At 38.6% G+C, this 19,549-nt stretch overlaps 1 protein-coding gene across 2 annotated transcripts in view; it reads left to right on the top strand.

The window, feature by feature from the left end:
- Positions 1-5,501: 5,501 nt before the first annotated feature.
- The window catches only part of SFR6 (sensitive to freezing 6), a 54,409-nt gene continuing 40,361 nt past the window's right edge, over positions 5,502-19,549 (top strand). For both annotated transcript variants that reach the window (XM_088944595.1, XM_088944589.1), the window contains exons 1-4: positions 5,502-6,344; positions 6,944-7,012; positions 15,763-15,851; positions 19,267-19,379. In XM_088944595.1, the coding sequence (XP_088800721.1) occupies positions 6,094-6,344; positions 6,944-7,012; positions 15,763-15,851; positions 19,267-19,379 (522 nt within the window). In that variant the 5' untranslated portion in view covers positions 5,502-6,093. The remainder of the gene's footprint in view (positions 6,345-6,943; positions 7,013-15,762; positions 15,852-19,266; positions 19,380-19,549) is intronic.

The following is a 19,549-nucleotide window of genomic DNA, read 5'->3' as shown; positions in this document are numbered from 1 at the left end:
CAAAAATGTTAATTAATAGTTTTAATAATATTATGATTTAAACATTGGTTTGATATATTACAAATAGAACCCACGGTCTAATGTTGTATTTTGTTTTGTTTATTCTTTTTATTTTATTATATGACTTTGTATTAATGTATTTTTAATTAATTAATATTATTACTAAAATTAATAATTTTATGAGTTGAGACATTTACTATGCATAGTGCCTATCACAAGAGACTTATAAGTTTTATTGAAAATTTAAAATGTGGAACCCATTTTATCACTAAGACAAAGAAGACAAGTTAAATGGGTCTATATTGACCCATTTTCGAAAATGGTTATGGTTTATCTACATAATAAATATAATAATAATAATAATAATAATAATAATAATAATAATAATAATTTGAAACTAAAAACTTTAATTAATAAAAACTTAATAAATATAATTAATATTAATAAGAAAATTAAAATTAACAATAAAAAGTTAGGATAATTTAAAAAATAAAATAATAATAATAATAATTAATTATGACATAAGACTCCTACTTAGGGATGACCATTTATAACTTATCCCAACCTTGGGCTCAAGCAAATAATGCATATAAAATTAATAAAAATTAGTATTGATAGGATAATTAAAATTAATAATAAAAGTAACAAATCTTATATAACTTAGCCTAACCTGGTTAGATCTATAATTTAGATGCTCAAACAACTTTTTTTTTTTAGTTAGGTATAGTTCAAAGATGCACCAAGCCCTCACATAATGTGGGTAGTAGGGTTGTAAACGGATTATATTCAAATCAAACTGGTGGCTTGGCCTAGGCGCGACCTGGTGGCTTGGCCTAGGCGCGACCTGGTGGCCTGGCACAGGCGCCAACCTGGTGACATGCGAGACGTGCTCGCCGACAAATTTGGATGCATATCCTAACACTCCCACGACCCTTGGAAGTTGGCCCATGTGCCGAACGATTCGGAGGGTGGTCAACGTGCATGGCAGTTGCCTCAGGGAATCTCAAACCACTTAGATGACTTCTCGAAAATCTTGGATGCGGTGTGTGAAGCCCATGCCAAACAATGCCTATATAAAGGCACCAACCCCAATGGCATAGGTGGGGGGGGGCAAGTAAGCATGTTCTAGCTCTCATGCTTTGTGATTTTTAGCTCGCAGTCTACTATGAGAGTACTGACTTAAGTATCGGAGCGACCTAGCCGGGTTAGCCACCACGGATCCTCTGACATTGATTCCTTGCAGGTCTCTAAAGAACTATGAAGCTCAACAATCAATCCAGTTCGGCCCTCTGGTCAGCTCAACGCCTAACCAGCCTAGCTCGCCCCAATCAGCTCGTCACCTAACCTGCCTAGCTCGACCCAGTTAACTCGGTACCTAATCTGCCCCCAGCTCGGCATCTAGGTCCTCATCCAGTAAAAGTTCACTTCGGCCTCTGAGTCATCGGCCACTTGGAAGAAGACCAAATGATGAGGTACTTAGCACAAAAAATTGATACATCACCAAAAAATGATTCATCAATTGACATCGTCTGTTGGAAATGCTACAAAAGGCTAAGTTCTCATCCTCCGAAAGGCTAAGTCTTCCTCTTCTAGAAAGCTAAGTTCTCACCTTTTAGAAACTAAAAGCTCTCACTTTCTAGTTTCCATTTTTCATGAACTCAAAGACTATGCAGGAAGTTGATGGCCAACAGACTAAGCAGCTCTACCAACTTTATTTCAACTTGGATAAAGCCTCATCAGTCCTCTTCGCAAGGTACCCTCTACAATGATGAGCTCTTTGTGGCTTCCGTGGGAGTAGGCGTTCAACAGATTGCATGGACGCCCCTGCTGGTTGAGCCTTCCAAGGCTCCCGTGCGAGCCGGTGACCTAAATTCAGTAGTACTACCCCTGTAGGTCGAGCTCCTAGTAGCTTCTTGTAAGAGTGGGTAACCAACGTCACTAACGAGGCTGATGCATCGTAGTCATAGCTCTAAGATGTCAAGTTGATAAAAGACCTCGGCACCACATAAGATCCAGTCGTCTCTTCGGCATGGGCAAAATCAAAGATCAAGGAGAGTAGACTATGAGTTGCTCCCAGAGCTTAAGGGATAAAGTGTCGAACTGGAAAAGACTTCAGCACCACATAAGACCCAGTCGCCTCTTCGGCATGGGCAAAATCAAGGGTAAGGAGAGTGGACTATGAGTCGCTCCTAGAGCCTAAGGAATTGAATCGACACTTACGAGCTCATCGAATTAGTCATTTCAGGCTAAAAGGAACAATCTACTCCCTTCGTCGAGCTACTTTTAGCTCGAGAGTGGGGTGCAAATGATGAGGGCGGATTTGGCCCTCCAATGATTTTTTGACGCATGGCATCTCAGAACAATTAGGTGACACCCGAAACCACTTAGGCAACAACCTACCTTAGCCAAGTTGATGGTGTCCCACCTAGCGACTTGGCCCAGGCGCGACTTGGTGACCTGGCCCAGGCGCCGACCTAGTGGCCTGGCACGGGCGCCGACCTGGCAGTCTGGCCCAGGTGCGAACTAGCGGCTTGGCATTGGCGCCGACCTAGTGACCTACGAGATGTGCTCGCTGAAAAATTCGGCATGCATATCCTAACACTCCCACTATCCTTGAAAGTTGGCCTACGTGCCGAACGATCCAGAGGGTGGTCAGCGTGCATGGTGGTTGCCTCAGGGAATCTTGGACCACTTAGACGACTTCTCGGAAATCTCAAATGCAGTGCGTGAAGCCCATGCCAAACAATGCCTATATAAAGGCACCAACCTCAATGGCATAGGGGGGCAAGTAAGCATATTCTAGCTCTCATACTTGTGATTTTTAGCTCACAGTCTACTATGAGAGTACTGACTTAAGCATCGAAGCGACTTCGTTGGGTTAGCCACCTCGGGTCCTCTGGCATTGATTCCTTGCAGGTCTCTAAAGACCTACGAAGCTCAACAATCAATCCAGCTTGCCACCAGGCACTCGGCCCTCTGGTCAGCTCAACACTCTGGTTAGCTCGGCGCCTAACCTACCTAACTCGGCCCAGTAAGCTCGTCACCTAACCTGCCTAGCTCGACCCAGTCAGTTCGGCACCTAACCTGCCTAGCTCGGCCCAGTTAACTCGGCACCTAATCTGCCCCTAGCTCGGCCTGGTCAGCTTGGCATCCAGGTCCTCATCCAGCAGAAGTTCACTTCGACCTCTAAGTCATCGACCACTTGGAAGCAGATCAAATGACGAGGTACTTAGCACAAAAAAATGATACATCACCAAAAATTGATTAATTAAATAATAATAATAATAATAATAATAATAATAATATTATTATTATTATTATTATGTTGGAATTTGCATATGTTAATATCTGTGTATACAATAACTATACTACACAATATTTTCAAAAACGGACTGGACCGGATGGTTGGACTAGAACAAACTAGAAAACAGTCACCTAACCAATTCCATTTTACCTCAGAACCGTTTTTTTGGCTAAAAACATTGAATTAGTTAGCAAACCATTGATCCGGGTAGTTGAACTGCCCAATGGTTTTTGGTTGTTTTTTTTTGTATTTTTTTTGTTAGAATGGGTCATCCACTCGGTTCAAAAGGTCAGACTGTTTGACCCGAGAATCAAACCCCTGAAGGATTGGATGTGGATTTAACCCTAGACAAATATCACTACACTTAAGGTGTAGGTTGGGCTAGGCTAGACAACCTTAAAAACTACTAATGCACTATTAAAATTTAGCCTAAGAATTTAATTTTTTTTGGTTCATTGGGCTACACAATGGGGGTAACCCATCTTTCATAGCTACTTTAGCTTTAATATTATCTAAAAATAATTAAAAAAACCAAAAAATAATGCATGCATGAGTTTCACATGGTTTGTTCAATCTAATTGCGAATATTACGATGCATACAACTTGGGTGGATTGGGTCAGAATGAGGATCAATCCAAGTCTAATCAAAAGTCTTAAACCTTAAGTTTGGGCTTAGATTAATTTAATTATGACTAAAAAAGTTAATTATATATTAATTTAATCATGAATATAGCTTAATTTTATATATTTACTGATATTTAGGTATTTTAAATATTTAAGTGATATTTACAAACAATTGAAACATTTAATCATTAATAAAGTAAAATAAATAAAATGGAACACTAACAAATAATATGGAAAAATAATTATTTTATTAAGTAATTAGCAATAATTTATTTATTTTTGTTAAAAAAGATTAATATAATTAATTCAAATGACTAAGATACTAAATGAATAAAACATTTTTATAACAAATTATTAAAATAAAGATTTAATTATTTTAAATAACATTACATTCTTTCATTAGTTTTAAGATCATTTCCTTGATAAATTCCATGCATCATACGGATCCTCACTAATTAATTAATTATAAAGCATTTTGTTGGACATTCCGAAGCATCTCTGGTGGGATTCACATTAACAAACAAACTAGTCCTTGACCTTTTACGGTGATTCATGATGGCTTCCCTTTCTGAAGTGGTTGGAATTTTAGGCTGGCGTCTGTGCTTGAGCAGTTGAGTGAGACGATAAGGAGAAACAAATCGTCAGGACTTTTTTTGCCTTTTGCTTTGCTCTTGCCTAGCCGGCAACAAGATTATCTTGAAGACAATACGTCACCGTTGATATTTTTCTTCATATATAATTCCAACCATAGTTCTATTCAGCATTGATGTGTTCGCATGCATGCTGTTTTACTACTTTGCATCACTAAAATGGAAATGTCATAAATTGTATTCATTAATATTGACCTTAAGCCACCAATTAAGCTAACTTTTAATTAGGTTTCATTGATTCATTTTGTATAGTATAAATATATTGTTTTTTTGAAAAAGGATTGTTACTTGTAATAATTATACCGTGGATTTTCATGAGAGGGAGTGATATTAAATCGCCAAGAATGATATTTCTTGAATCACCATCGTGATCTTGAATTGCCATGGTAATGTGACAAATGAAAATTAAAATAAAAAAGGGATAACCTAGCAACCTTAAAGGTCAAAGGCCAACAATTTTAAGGTATAACTAATGCATCACGGGCGAGCAGTAATGGACTCTCAAGCTTGTGAGGCAAACCATTCATTTGGGTAGGGACTCCATTAAGTTGTAGTTTCCTTTGTCTAAGTTGGGCTCAAATGCAGTACTAGATTGCATTTGTTTTCTGTTCAATGCTCAGAAAATTTGTGTCCTTTTTTACACTGGAACAAACGGTGAAGAAAAGCAAAGGCCTTTTTTTTCTTCTCCCATCGGCAGAGGTTTCATGTGATCGAAAGTTGAAACATTGCAACTTCTACATGGGACCGGGTTTTTGGCCGTCACCCAGCTGCCAGGTGCAAACCTGCCCCTGTTTCATCAGCAGGTTATTGTCGTGGTCTTTTTTGGTCTTTTCCTATTGGTGTGCATAGCACATACGGCGCAGATTAGCACATTATCCACTCTGGATGATCTCTTTAATCTTCCCCGCCGTCGATTAAGGATTAACTAAAACTCGACGCCGGCCGGTCTCGATAAAAGGCACGGACAAAACTGAAAAGCAGAGTTTCCCACTTAACCACTCACTTCTCTCGCGCTGACGTCTCCAGTCTCGTCGTCTGCTTTCCTCCTTTCCGCCATTTAAAAAGAAAAATTTTATTATTTCAAAAACCTAGAGTAGAAAAGGCAAACCAGCGACCACCAATCAACCGAACCAACCAACCAATGAATACGGATCGCGAATGCAGTAGGGTTTAAAAGCCAAAAATCAAAGACGTTGACAGGGAGAGGACATTAATGGAACCAAGAATCCTAACACCTGGAATCTCTCCATTGTCTCCAAGCGCCCACCACATCGCAACACGCAAACCCTAGTTCACCGCCTTCCGGGTTTAGTGTTAGAGAGAGAAAGAGGGGGTTGGGGGGGGCAGAGAGAGAAAGAGGGAAAGGGTCTTTCACGCTAGCCCCACCAAAGATCCTCTCTCTCTACAGTGATTCCTGTCGCCCTCAATCACGACTTTCCAACTCTTGTTTCACCTTCCATTCTCTCTCTTACCCGCTTTGTGTCTATTTATTAATTGGTGTTCGTTTGTCTTCAAATGAATTCCGCCTCGGTTGTCAAAGACTCCGAAGAAGGGGCTGTCTCTGATACAACTGTCCTCGAGGCTTCTAGGGCTTCTGACAGAGCTGAAGCTGCTGACAACGTAGAGGAGGAGGCCGTGGACAAGAGAGGCGACCCGATGGAAGAGGACTCCGCCTCTCCGCCTACCGTCTTCCGCATCAGACTTAAGCAGCCTAATTCCAATTTGCGCCACAAAATGAGTGTTCCCGAGCTATGTCGTAATTTCAGGTATAATTTTTCCTTGTTTTATCTGTTGAATTTGTGTTGGTTGTAATTGAACCTGTTGAGCTATAGTCTGCAGCACTTCATTTTACTAGTGTTGCTTGAATTGGTAATATTCTGTGCTAATTCCCGGTTTGTGGGTTTGCTGGAAGAGAATTCTCTTTTCCGACTTGAACCTCGAATGTTTTCCTTTTTCTTTTTGAGTTTTCTTTTTTCTTTTAATGCCGTACATAAGATTCTAGTGGGCAATGGTTATATCCAGAGGAAATTGCATTAAATGGAAGTCCATGGATTTACTGAAGTGTCTGCATTTTTTTCCGGGAGCCTTATATTCGCTATATGCTACTAATAATCTGTACTGTGTCCTAAGTTCGATTGCTGAATTTTTTGTTCTGCGTTTAGTTTTTTATAATATTTTCTATTCTATTCTTTTATACCTCTCTCTCTCTCTCCCCCCCCCCCCTCCCCCCCCCACACACACATGCACCAAGTGGTATGATTCTTCTTTTGGTTATGGTTGCTGGTTTGGCATTTAATTTTTTTTCCTTTTTCTAAGAATCAATTAAAAAGAACTTATATTTTCCTATTTCTCTTATGTTTGTTAGTTCGGTTTCGTGGTGTGGGAAGCTGAACATTATAGCATGTGCCTCAGAGACTTGTGCAAGAATTCCAAGGTTTGCCTATCTCATCTTAAATCATGCAATTGACATTTTAGTATAGTAGATGCATGTATTTTAGTATGTGATAGTTAGACGCAGAATCATATTGAAATAGGGTACTGATAAATATGGAGAATACTTTGAAGACAAAATAGAACTTAAGAAATAGAATTTAAGCCAAGAAAGCTACATTTTCCACTGATTGCTATTCTTCTTTGTTGCACTAACACTGCTTTGGTGAAAGTGAAATGATGAGAGGCCCATCATATGGATTGTCGAACCTTGCAGGTAGGTAGGGCGAAATTTCAAAATTTCTTTCTCTCTCATATGAGAATTACATTCCCTGTTTTAGAAAACTGCATTTTCAAGGTTCAATCTTGAACCCTAAACCGGATCAGATCTGAAACCAATGGTAGGAGAGGGATGTACCTGATACGAAGTAGCAGTAACTCCTAACGAAGATGTTCACGCCCAAGGAAAACGCCAAAGACTGCTCTTACTGAAAATGACACAGCGTAGGGTGGAGTAGAATCAACAGGTGGTTCTTCAGCAAGAACCGAACTCTTTAGCAAGAATTTGATGGAGGGTGAGTGAGCACGACTTCATATTAGTTTTTCACCAAAAACTGATATCAAGAACGTTTCTTGATCGCTCCTACAGGTGGAGATCGAACTGGCTATGGCGGCAGCAATAGAGGGAGGCAAGAGCAGAAAATGGCGTCAGTCTTACTGGAGCTGTCTTCTCTCTTGATTTTGTAATCTTGTTGGGTGAACCCTAGTTCACCCTCCTCCTCTATTTATAGCCTTAAAGAGAGCTCCTCCTAATCCTATTAGGAGTTTCTTAATCCAAATTTTATTTGGATCTGGACTCTCTTTAAGAGATAAGGATAGACCGTTATCATATCTGCATATAAAGATCAACCCTCCTAATCTTATTAGGAGTTTCCTAATCCAAATCTTTATTTGGATCTGGACTCTCTGAGTGGATAGGGATATCCCTATCCTATTTGCTGATTTAAATCCCAGAATCGCCCCTCTTTAAATAATCAAATTAAACCAGTTCGATTTGGGCTTTAGGCCCATTAAGTCAATGTGCTCATTCAGCCTCCAAACTGTTGCCCAGTTGGGTATCATTGTATGGTGTGGGACCCAAGCATTGATTTACACATTAGTCACATGGGTTCAGTCCATCCCCTGTTACAAGGCCTAGCCGAATTCACTGTAGGAAACAGTGAATCCTTAAGCCCATCACCATGGGCTCTTAATGGACCCAACACTTACACTAAGTGGTCCATTGGTTAAGCCACCTTATGAAAACCTAAGGACTGTGAGCAGATGCAAGATTAGCCCATCAGGTATTACCCTCAATGGTCTTACACTTAACCTCTCAACCCATAATGATCAAACACTGCCCCACAAGAGAGGACCTCTCCCTCAACTGCAAGGAACAGTGCTGCATTCTATACTCACATGGATCCCGGGAATTAAAACCTTTTGCAAACATTTTGAGACCGCAATATATATATATATGTATATCTCTATATAAATATATTTTGCAAAACAAATTTCAACGATTGAAATCAACTGTCGACAGTTTTTGTTTCTATCAGAGAGAGTGCATCCTCAATCATTCACTCTGTCCGACAAATGGGCTGATCTTGTCACTATGATCACTCACTCAAATGAATTTTCGGACTGTCCCAACATACCCAGGTTTTAACCCCCTCTAAGGATCTCATTGATTAACATATCAAAGACAGTCCAATCCGACACCTAGTGCAGTATCATAATCGGGTTTAGGGGTCAGGTGTAACATTCCAGTTTTGCTCATCAATTTCCAAGGTCCAGGGAAATACTGGAATTCTAGTTCAGTTCAGGGTTTCAAGAAAACCCACACTACATGTACCTCAGGCCCTGACAGTTGAGACAAGTCACCCCAACCAACTTGGTGGCACATCAGTTTCAGCCTTGATAGGATAAATCCAAATCTATTCAACGGCTGTGAAGATTCTAAACTAACACGAGTCTCATATGTGTCAAGTTTAAGGGTATTACATAGAAACACACCATAATAACATAAATCAAATATGTACTTTATTCATTTACAATAAATGTCATAATGTACATCATTCTGATTAGAGGTACGGGCATACACTGTCTAATAGCTCCCACTTGTATTTAGGTCCAATTTGGTATAAGCCGGAGTCCCATACTTTCCACGTGTTTCTCAAACACTTTCTGTGTCAGTGGCTTAGTCAATGGGTCTGCTACATTCTCCGCTGATGCTACTTTCTGAATCAGGACGTCCCCTCTTCCAACTATTTCTCGCAGTACATGATACTTCCTCTCGATGTGCTTCGACTTCGAGTGGGCTCGTGTTTCCTTAGCCTGAGCGATAGCTCTGGTGTTGTCACACAACAATGGAATGGGTGATGTACTGGATGGAATTATTCCCAATTCATGAGTGAACTTCTTCATCAATACGACTTCTTTGGCAGCTTCATTTGCGGCAATGTATTCGACTTCGGTTGTGGAATCCGCCGTGGACCCCTGTTTGCAACAAACAGCACACAATCCTATCGTGAAAACATACCCAGATGTAGACTTTCTATCATCTGGATCTGACTAGAAGTCGGCTTCAATATACCCCTGGATTTGTAATGTGCTACCATTGAAAACAAGACAAAACTCTTTTGTTTTTCGAAGGTACTTAAGTATGTTCTTTACAACAGTCCAATGCTCTTGCCCTAGGTTGGCCTGGAATCTACTTACTACACTCACTGCTTGAGCAATGTCAGGACGAGTGCACAGCATGACATACATGATGCTCTCTACGGTTGAGGCATAGGGAACGTCTTTCATGCCCTCAATCTCCTTGGGAGTCTTGGGAGACATGCTCTTGGAGAGAGTGACTCTATGCCTGAAAGGAACATTTCCTTTCTTGGAGTTCTCCATGCTGTCTCTTAACTATCTTGTTAATGTAAGCAGATTGGGATAATCCTATTATCCTCTTCGATCTATCTATATAGAGTCGAAAACCTAGTATTTAGGAGGTTCTCTAAGATCTTTCATGGAGAATTGCTGTGAAAGCCACACTTTCACCGTAGTCAACATTCCTACATTATTCCTAATGAGTAGAATGTCGTCTACATACAGAACCAGAAACGTAATCTTATCACCACTGGATTTCCTATAAACACAAGGCTCGTCCAGGTTTTGCCCAAAGTCATAATTTTTGACAATAGTCAAACCGGATATTTCAACTCCTAGAAGCTTGCTTAAGTCCATATATGAGTCTATTTAACTTACATACCATGTGTTCCTGACCTGCAACTATGAAACTTTGCAGTTGCTGCATATAGATATTTTCAGTAAGATCTCCATTCAGGAACGTAGTTTTGACATCCATTTGCCAAATCTCGTAGTCATGGTATGCTGCTACAGCTAGCAGGATCCTAATGGATTTAAGCATGTCCACCGACGATAAGGTTTTCTCATAATCGATGCATTCTTTTTGAGTATACCCTTTCGCCACCAAACGAGCCTTGTAGGTCTCAACCTTACCATTGGGGCCCTTCTTCCTCTTATAGATCCATTTGCAACCAATTGCTTTTACCCCAGGGGGCGGATCTACTAGAGTCCAGACTCCATTGGTCTCCATCGAGTTCATCTCACCTCTCATGGCATCTACCCACTTCAAGGAATCTATGTCTAACATAGCTTCCGTATAAGTCACGGGATCCTTCTCACTGGTCGTAGCTTCCACCAGGTAACTATCCTGATCATAGCCGAGACGAACCGGAGGCTTGGAAACCCGGGTAGATCTTCTAGGTTGGTCATTACCTAGAACTTGTGGGACACCTCCCACTGACCCTGAACTCTCCTCATCAAGAACAACTTCTTGATGATGATTGTTTAGGATATAATCGTCCTCCAAGAAATGGGCATTTCGGCTACAAAACTCCTTCTGTTCTCCTAGGTCATAGAATAGGTAATTCATAGAGCCCTTAGGGCCTACGAATAGGCAACGACTGGTCTTGGTTTTCAATTTGTCTGCACTCGTTCTTTTAACATGTGCCAGGCAACCCCAAATCTTCAAGTGTCTTACATTTGGTTTCTTTCCGGTCCAAAGCTCATAGGGAGTCTTCGGAATTGATTTGGTTGGAACCCGGTTCAGCACGCATATCGCAGTCTCCAATGCGAAGCTCCAGAAGGATGTGGGCAACTCTGAGTGTACGAGAAGTGACCGTACCATATCTAATAAGGTCTTATTCCTCTTCTCTGAAACACCGTTTAGCTGTGGTGTAGCAGAAGGAGCTAACTGTGATACTATCTCGTTGACCTTTAAGTAGTCCCTGAATTTGCCAGAGAGATACCCGCCACCTCGATCCGATCGAAGGGTCTTAATTTCTCTCCCTAACTGTTTCTCGACCTCTTGTTTGAAATCTTTGAACGTTTCAAATGATTCAGACTTGTGTCTCATTAGGTACACGTAACCATACTGAGAATAATCATCGGTGAATGTAATAAAATACACGTGCTAGTTACGAGTCCTAACACTCATGGGACCACATACATCAGTATGTATAAGGTCAAGTGTGCCTGTACATCTTTCGGGCTTATCGTTAAATGGTCGTTTCGTCATCTTACCCTGAAGGCAAGGTTCATAGGTGGGGAGATCTTCTACGGTTAGAAAATCCAAAGGACCATCCTTTACCAACCTTGTGATACGATCTATATTAATATGGCTAAGTTGGTAATGCCACATGCACTTGGGATTAACTGTATCACGGGTTCGTTTCTTGGGGATATCATTTGACATAGTTTCGGATATGTTAGTTTCCAGAGAAGGATGGAGAACATAGAGACCATTCTCAAGTTCTCCGTATGCGATGAATTTGTTATTTCTTTTAACAGTAATCGTATTACCAAAAAGAATAGAATATCCATCCGCACAAATTTGAGAAGAAATCAAATTTCTTCTCCAGTTTTGCACATAAAGACAATCTTTTAGTACAATAGATCATTCTCTGAAAAATAACTCTACGGTTTCTATAGTCGTAGCTGCAACACTTGCAGAAGTCCCCAACTAAAGAGTTACTTCTTTGTCACTCGGTCTTTTGCTTATCCTGAACCCCTACAGTGAATTACATGCATGAGTTGAAGCCCAGAGTCAATACACCAGGAAGCAGAAGTTACCAACAAATTGGTTTTTATGACACAGGATTCGAAATTACCTTGTTTCTTGGATTCCAGGTACTGAGGACAATTCCTCTGTCATTCTTCTGCCTCTTAGACTTGGCAACCTTCTTCTGGGGCATTCTCTTAGCCTTCCTCTTCTTCTTGCCCGATTTGCCAGATTCGACAAGCATGGCTATGGGCTTATCTTTCTTTATCAGTTCTTCGGCCCTCTGCAACATATTGCTGAGTTCCTGGATACTAACATTCAGCTTGTTCATGTTATAGTTCATGATGAAATGATTGAAGGAAGGAGGCAGAGAATTTAGGATGGCGTCTACCTTCGTGACACGGTCAAGCCCGAATCCAAGAGCCTCATTCGGGCCTCAAAAGCCCCATCACCCGGACGCTCCAGGGTAGGATTCTTAGCTACTTTGTCTAATTTTTCAGAGGTTAGGACCAACATAAGATTACAGTACTAGTCAGCATAGTTAGGTCCCTTAAGCTTGTTGTCGTCCAATAGCTTAGCGAATTGTCCGTTTGCCATTTCTGATAAAAAGCAAACATTAGTCCACAATCTAATTTGGTTCATGTTATCTACATAGATATGGCTTTTAATCTATGTTCAATTCCCATTTGTTTATCTCTGAGATTTCCCTCCTATCTTAGTGACGGAGACTACGAATTATGTCTCTGGAAATGTGGGAAGTCACATTGGGTGCATGGAGCCACTGTTTCAGCTGCATAAGCCCACCACCTTTATGTGAAGGATCATATCCACTCATCGTATGCGCTTTCCCTTTGGCCTTTGTCAGACAAGGTTCATTGCCATTTTAGGTTAAACCTTTCTGTCCAGCGAGTGCTCACCCATCATATTCGTGAACGCCAAGGTACTGCGAGAGAGTTTGATTTTAGGATAGGCCCCTCCCACATTGGTCTATGACGCCTCTATCATCTTATGAAACATTCCAACAGATCCATTAGCAAATGGATAACCCAATTTTATGGTGCATTTCCTCATTACTGAAGGACCCATCTTCATGCTAATGACGGAAGGCCTTTAGAGAGTTCATCACATGAATCTTCCCATCACATGCACTTCTATTTCAGGAGGGAACAAAAGTTATGCCCTAATTTAATTTAGGTCAAACCAAAGTGGCTCTCATTGGCTTTCATAAAGCCAGATTTAGGTGGGCCTTAAACGGCTAGGGTTTCGCATGATTCCTCTTTAGGGGAGGTGTGGGGCCCACCACGAAGGGAGGATCATCCAATGATCTTAAGGACACCATGGCAATGATGTGCATTCAGCCATGGTGTGCACAAGAGCCACTATCGTATCAACATAGGCCAAGTACTTATGGCCCATGAACGTTGCACATCACACATCCATACATCACATGTAGGGATAGAATTGATCCAATCAATTAATATCTGTAAAGCCCATCATCAAAGCCCATAATGATTCATAATATTACTGATTAACATTATCTAGGTATATGGGCTGAATAGCAAAGAGCAGTTCGGCCCATATAGCTTTTATGCAGTTAGTGGGCTTAAGCAATTTTAACACTTAAAAAAACTGGGCTTTATAGGGGTGGGCCGAATTAGGTATTGCAATTAAATATCAATCTCTTGACCCAAGAGTGGGAAATTAGGGCTGAGAACAGCCCCCATCGAACCACAGATTCAGTCCAACTAGTTTGGTCCAATCTGGTTGGAATGGGTCCAGAGTTTGATTTTTAATCCAAGAATTAATTCACTCTAATTTGCTTATGAATCAATAAACTTATTATTATTCATAAAAAAAAAATTAAATTACTGATTAAAGATAATAAAAAATCAGTACTAGGGCTTTTCGCACATCTACTACCTGCAAAACAGATGTTAGATCACAGTTTGTAGTTTCACAAACTACAAATCGCAGATAGCGAATTCTCAATCTGCGAAATCTCCACCTTCTGCGCAACCAGCTTTGATCTTGATAAAATAAAATAGAAAAGCCCTAATTTTCTATTAATATTACATCAGATCGAATTCCTATACATTCAGTCTAGAAATTAAAAAAAAATAATTACGACCAAAAGTAAAAGAATTGCAAAAGCACAGATTTCTTGTGCCAATAAAGACTTCGATCTCCACCGTACGAACAACCCATAAATAAAAAAAATATATAAAGAACCATTCTAAATATAATTCAGATATATAAAGATTTAATTTCAGATCAACAACCCTTAATTTGGGAACCGATTTCCCAGAAAATCAATTATCTGCGCAAATCGGGTAGAACCCCTTCTGCCCATTTGCGCAAGTTCAGATCTGATCTATTTATTTTGGTTCAAGACTTGAACCTCGCTCTGATACCACTAAAGGGATGAGAGATCCATCATATGGATAAATCTCCCAGATCTATCCAACGGCTGTGAAGATTCTAAACTAACACGAGTCTCATATGTGTCTAGTTTAAGGGTATTACATAGAAACACACCATAATAACATGAATAAAATATGTACTTTATTCATTTACAATAAATGTCATAATGTACATCATTCTGATTGGAGATAAGGGCATGCACTGTCTAACAGAAAGAAATGCCATGATGGTGGTGGAAAATACGTAAACATTATCTCAAATTAAAATACATAAAGATAACATGTAAAACACATTTAAAATGAAAATTTTAAAAATAAAATCAAGCATAACATATAAAACATTTTCAAGCACATAAACTCTTAACCACTTTATCTTTTCCCAATTGCATTATTTCAAATAGATAATGTGATGTTAAACATTATGCATTCCTGATTCTACAAGCCACCTTTGTACCAAGACCCTTATGGCAAGTCCAAACAAGTCCATGTTAGGGTCTTAAATTCTTAATCCCTATAAAAATGTTTTATAACTTAAGTGTCTTTTAAAAAATATCTTTTATTAGGATAAATGAATGAGAAACATTAGCAAAAAAAAAAAAGAAAAGAAAAAATGCACAGATTTTCAAAAGGCATATGCCTGGGCTGAAGTGCAAGGTGCAGTAGGTGCATCGGGAGCTCGCCTTTTGAAAGTACTGTACCTAGGACCTAGGCGAGGTGCATACCCTAAAACGTGCTTTGCCTGTGCACCTAGGTGTGCCTTTTAAATTACTGTAATGGGCCATATCCCCCCAATTCCCAAAGTATTTAAACATTCTTTATATGCATTGGAGATGATAAGAGGTGCCCCCTCCCTACTTTCTAATAGACTGCTCTCCCCAAAATTTTTAAGATTTATAGTGTCCACACAAATGAAAAATCCTGGCTTTGCCTTTGGCAATACATGATGCTGCTAATATGATGATTACTAAACAATAACAAAACAAGAGGGATGGAGGTAGGAAAAATGTGACGCAAAAGTGGATTGCTAACAAATTTGAGGGAAAACTGAAAAGGAAATGATATTTTTGATGGTTTAAATCCAATGTTTGGGTTTGTGATAGTGTTCTAATGCTGTTTTTTTGATAGTGTTCTAAGCTTTCCTTTGTTTTTTCTCTTTTCATTCTACATCTCAGCACTGATAAAAAAAGTTCCCTCATTTCTTTTCTTTTTCTTTTGTAGTTCTAATGCAAACCCTCCATTCTGGATCCCCATACACATTGTGAACCCTGAGCGACCTACAGAATGTGCAGTATTCAATGTCATAGCAGGTGCGTAATGTGTGATGCTGAATATCATGGCAGGTGTGTAGTGTGACATAATGAGAATTTTGTAGCATAATTATTCAGTGATGGAAAAGTTGATACTAAGCTTATTGCAATCATGACTATGATTTAGAGTCTGAGCTACATATTATCTATTGGATTGTCATCACATGGCCAAATGGTACTTTTTTTTTTTTTTAATAAAAGTTGTATTTCTGAAAGCAAGGGAGAGCTTCCCTCAAAAAGCAGTACAAAAGCAACTATCCATATTCCCAAAAAATTATGGACATTATCCTTACAACCAAAGGTTAGCTTATGAAATTTGGGTAAAAAATAATCCTCTCCCAATGAGAGGAGAAATGAGACTGTTTGATGGAGGAGAACTTCTGGATACAAGCCCATCTTTTAAAGAATTTCTCCATTTTGCCTATCAAGTATTCCTTAGGTTCAGCTTTCCCTGTAAAGATTCTTTCATTCCACTCCAACAGATGGATTAGCATATCACAAATAGGACCTTGACAGGATGGTACCCCTCTTGCTAGAAGGGTTGACTGGCCATGACAACATCAGAGCACCAATGTCCTCTGGAAGCACCAGCTCCATCTTGAATAGATAAGCCCAGTGAGACCAGATACTGTAGGTAACCAGACAATGTTACTATTTTGTAAGTTGTGTATCAATGGGAATATACAGCAGTTGCTTGTGATATTGTTGTAGCTGTTATAGGTTTGCTTTCATTTCTTATTCTCCTTGCATTCCAATTAAATAGTTGCTGCTATATAAATCCAGACTGCAAGGTCATAGTATCTTGTTTTGTATTTCTTTGTGTGTGTGTGTGTGTTTTTCCTTTTTCATCATGCACAGCCAAACAGGAACCCGTCATATGACTTACAGTAAGTGTACAACAGATTACCAAGAAAAACAACCATGCAGGCATGCACTGGTTGGTTATGAACAGTTGTAAATATGCATTGCATGAGCAAGAGAATGAATGAAATCTTATCCAATCAAGATTTTTATTCCACAAGTTAGTGTTTCTTTCTCAAAAGAGCCTTAGTTATAATACGATATCTATATATATACTTATTACGGAATGGGTGCTCTCTGCACTCAGGAAATGGAATCTACTCGTGCGAGCACCCATTTCCAGTAATTAATTATTAATTAATAACAGTAATTACTAATTAATTACTAACTAATAACAATAATTATTAATTAATTACAGTAATTAATAGTGTAATAACATGCACCCATTTCCAATAATTAATTACAGTAAATAATTACTAATTAATTATTAATTAATAACAGTAAATAATTACTAATTAATTATTAATTAATAACAATAATTACTAATTAATTACAGTAATTAATAGTGTAATTATATAATTACTGTAATAATAATTACTGATTATTACAGTACCTAATTAATTACTAATTAATAACAATAATTACTAAGTAATTACTGTAATAATAATTACTGATTATTACAGTAATTTAATAAATATATAATTAGTGATTATAATTAATAATTATTGTTATTATAAATATTGTTAATAAATAGATATTTACTTAAATTTTACTTTAAATTAAATATATAAATACTGTAATAAATATAGTAATTATTGTTATATTCAAATTAATTAAAAATGTTATTGATTATTTAATAAAATATTATAATTACTGACTATTACTAATAAATACTGTTAATTTAATTTAATTTTGGTAATTATTAATTTAATGAATATTGTTAATAAATCCCCTTCATAAATTTAATAATTACTGTTATATTAAAAATTACTAAATAATATTATTCAAACTATCATTAATGATTATTTAGTTAAATATTATAATTACTTACTATTATTGATAAATGTTATTAATAATGTTTTGACAACTGACGGTTCGACCGTTCGGTTTGAACGGAGGGTCCATTTTGACAACAAAAATTACAAGCAAAAAATTACAAAACCATTATGGCCATCGGTTTTCGGGTCGACGGTTCGATCATCTGGTTTGAATGGATAGTCTGTTCTGTCAACAAAAATTATAGGCAAAAAATTGAGTTTGTGAGGTCCATTAAGTAGTATCATATGTGTTGTTATGTCATTTGAGCGTGTGACTCATATGACCCCAAAACGGAACCGTTTTGGCCACCGGTTTTTGGATCAATGGCTTGATCGTTCGGTTTGAACGGATGGCCCGTTCTGACAACAAAAAATTATAAGCAAAAATTTACATAACCGTTTTGGCCACCGGTTTTTAGGTCGGCGGTTTGATCGTCCAGTTCGAACGGACAGTCCGTTCTGACAACAAAACTTACACGCAAAAATTTGAGTGTGTGAGGTCCATTGAGCAGTATCATACATGTTATGTCATTTGAGCGTGTGACTCATATGACCCAAAAATGGAACCATTCCAGTCACTGGTTTTTGGGTCGATGATTTGATCGTCCGGTTTGAACGAACGATCCGTTATGACAACAAAAATTATAAAAATAAAAGAAAAGCAAAAAAAAAACAGGTTAATGGGTTGATGGTTTGACAACTCAGGTCAATGGGTCATTGACCTATTCAATGGTTTGGCCAAGGACTAGGATTGGGGTAAAACGGAACTGGTTGCTTGGACAGTTTCCGATTAAAAAAAAAAAACGAATGACCCATTTTGACAACAAAAATTACATGCAAAAAATTGAGTGTGTGAGGTCCATTAAGCATTACTATACATGTTATGTCATTTGAGCGTGTGACTTGTACAACCTGAAAACAGAACCGTTTTGGCCACCAGTTTTTGGGTCAACGGTTCGACTATTCAGTTCAAACGGATGGCCCGTTCTGATAATAGAAATTAAAAAAATAAAAAAACGACCAAAAACCATTAAACAGGTCAATGGTTTCACTGCTCGGGTCAATGGGTTGTTGACCGATTCAACGATTTTTGGCTATGGACCGAGATTAGGATAAAACGGAACCGGTTGCCTAGATGGCCGATTAAAAAAATAAAAAACAGCCAAAAACCATTGAACAAATCAATGGGTCAATGGTTCGACTGCTTAGGTCAATGGGTCATTGACCGATTCAATGATTTTTGGCCAAGGACTCGGTCAACGGGTCGATGGATCAACGGTTCCATTCCAACCCCTGCGAAGTAGGGCCCCTCTGCTAGTGTACATATTATTCCAAATGGGTTGAGTAGATAGAGGGCACTCTACCTATTATCTCTCTTTTTGCGTGTATCATTCTAAACTCTGCAAATCTGTCAGAGGAGCTTCCTCTCTTCCTTTGTGAAACCAGTATCAGCTTCTACACCATGGTATAAGGTGCAGTACTTATATTTATTTACTTATTTTTTCCTGTACCATACTACTTTTGCTTCCAGAATGGGCTTTGATATCGTTATTAGTTGCATGGGTTACATTTGGCAGATTCTCCACGCGATTCGGTTCAGTTTATTGAATGGTCCCCAGCTTCTTGCCCTCGTGCTTTACTAATTGCCAATTTTCATGGGAGGATAACTATCTGGACTCAGCCCTCTCAAGTAAGTCAAGGTTGCTCTTTCTTTTCATCTTTACAAAATCACCTTGTTCATTTATTGTTTTTTATGGTTTTAATGCTGGTTCAACTTATTTCAATTTTAAGTATATAAATCATGTTTTACAGTTCCTGATACTCCACTTAGTTTTAACTTTAGAATATAGTTTTATTTCT

Source organism: Nelumbo lutea, chromosome 1, assembly GCF_056320005.1.
Source record: "Nelumbo lutea isolate HS-2025 chromosome 1, American lotus-T2T, whole genome shotgun sequence".
NCBI lineage: Eukaryota > Viridiplantae > Streptophyta > Magnoliopsida > Proteales > Nelumbonaceae > Nelumbo > Nelumbo lutea.
This window is presented reverse-complemented; position numbering and strand designations above follow the sequence as displayed.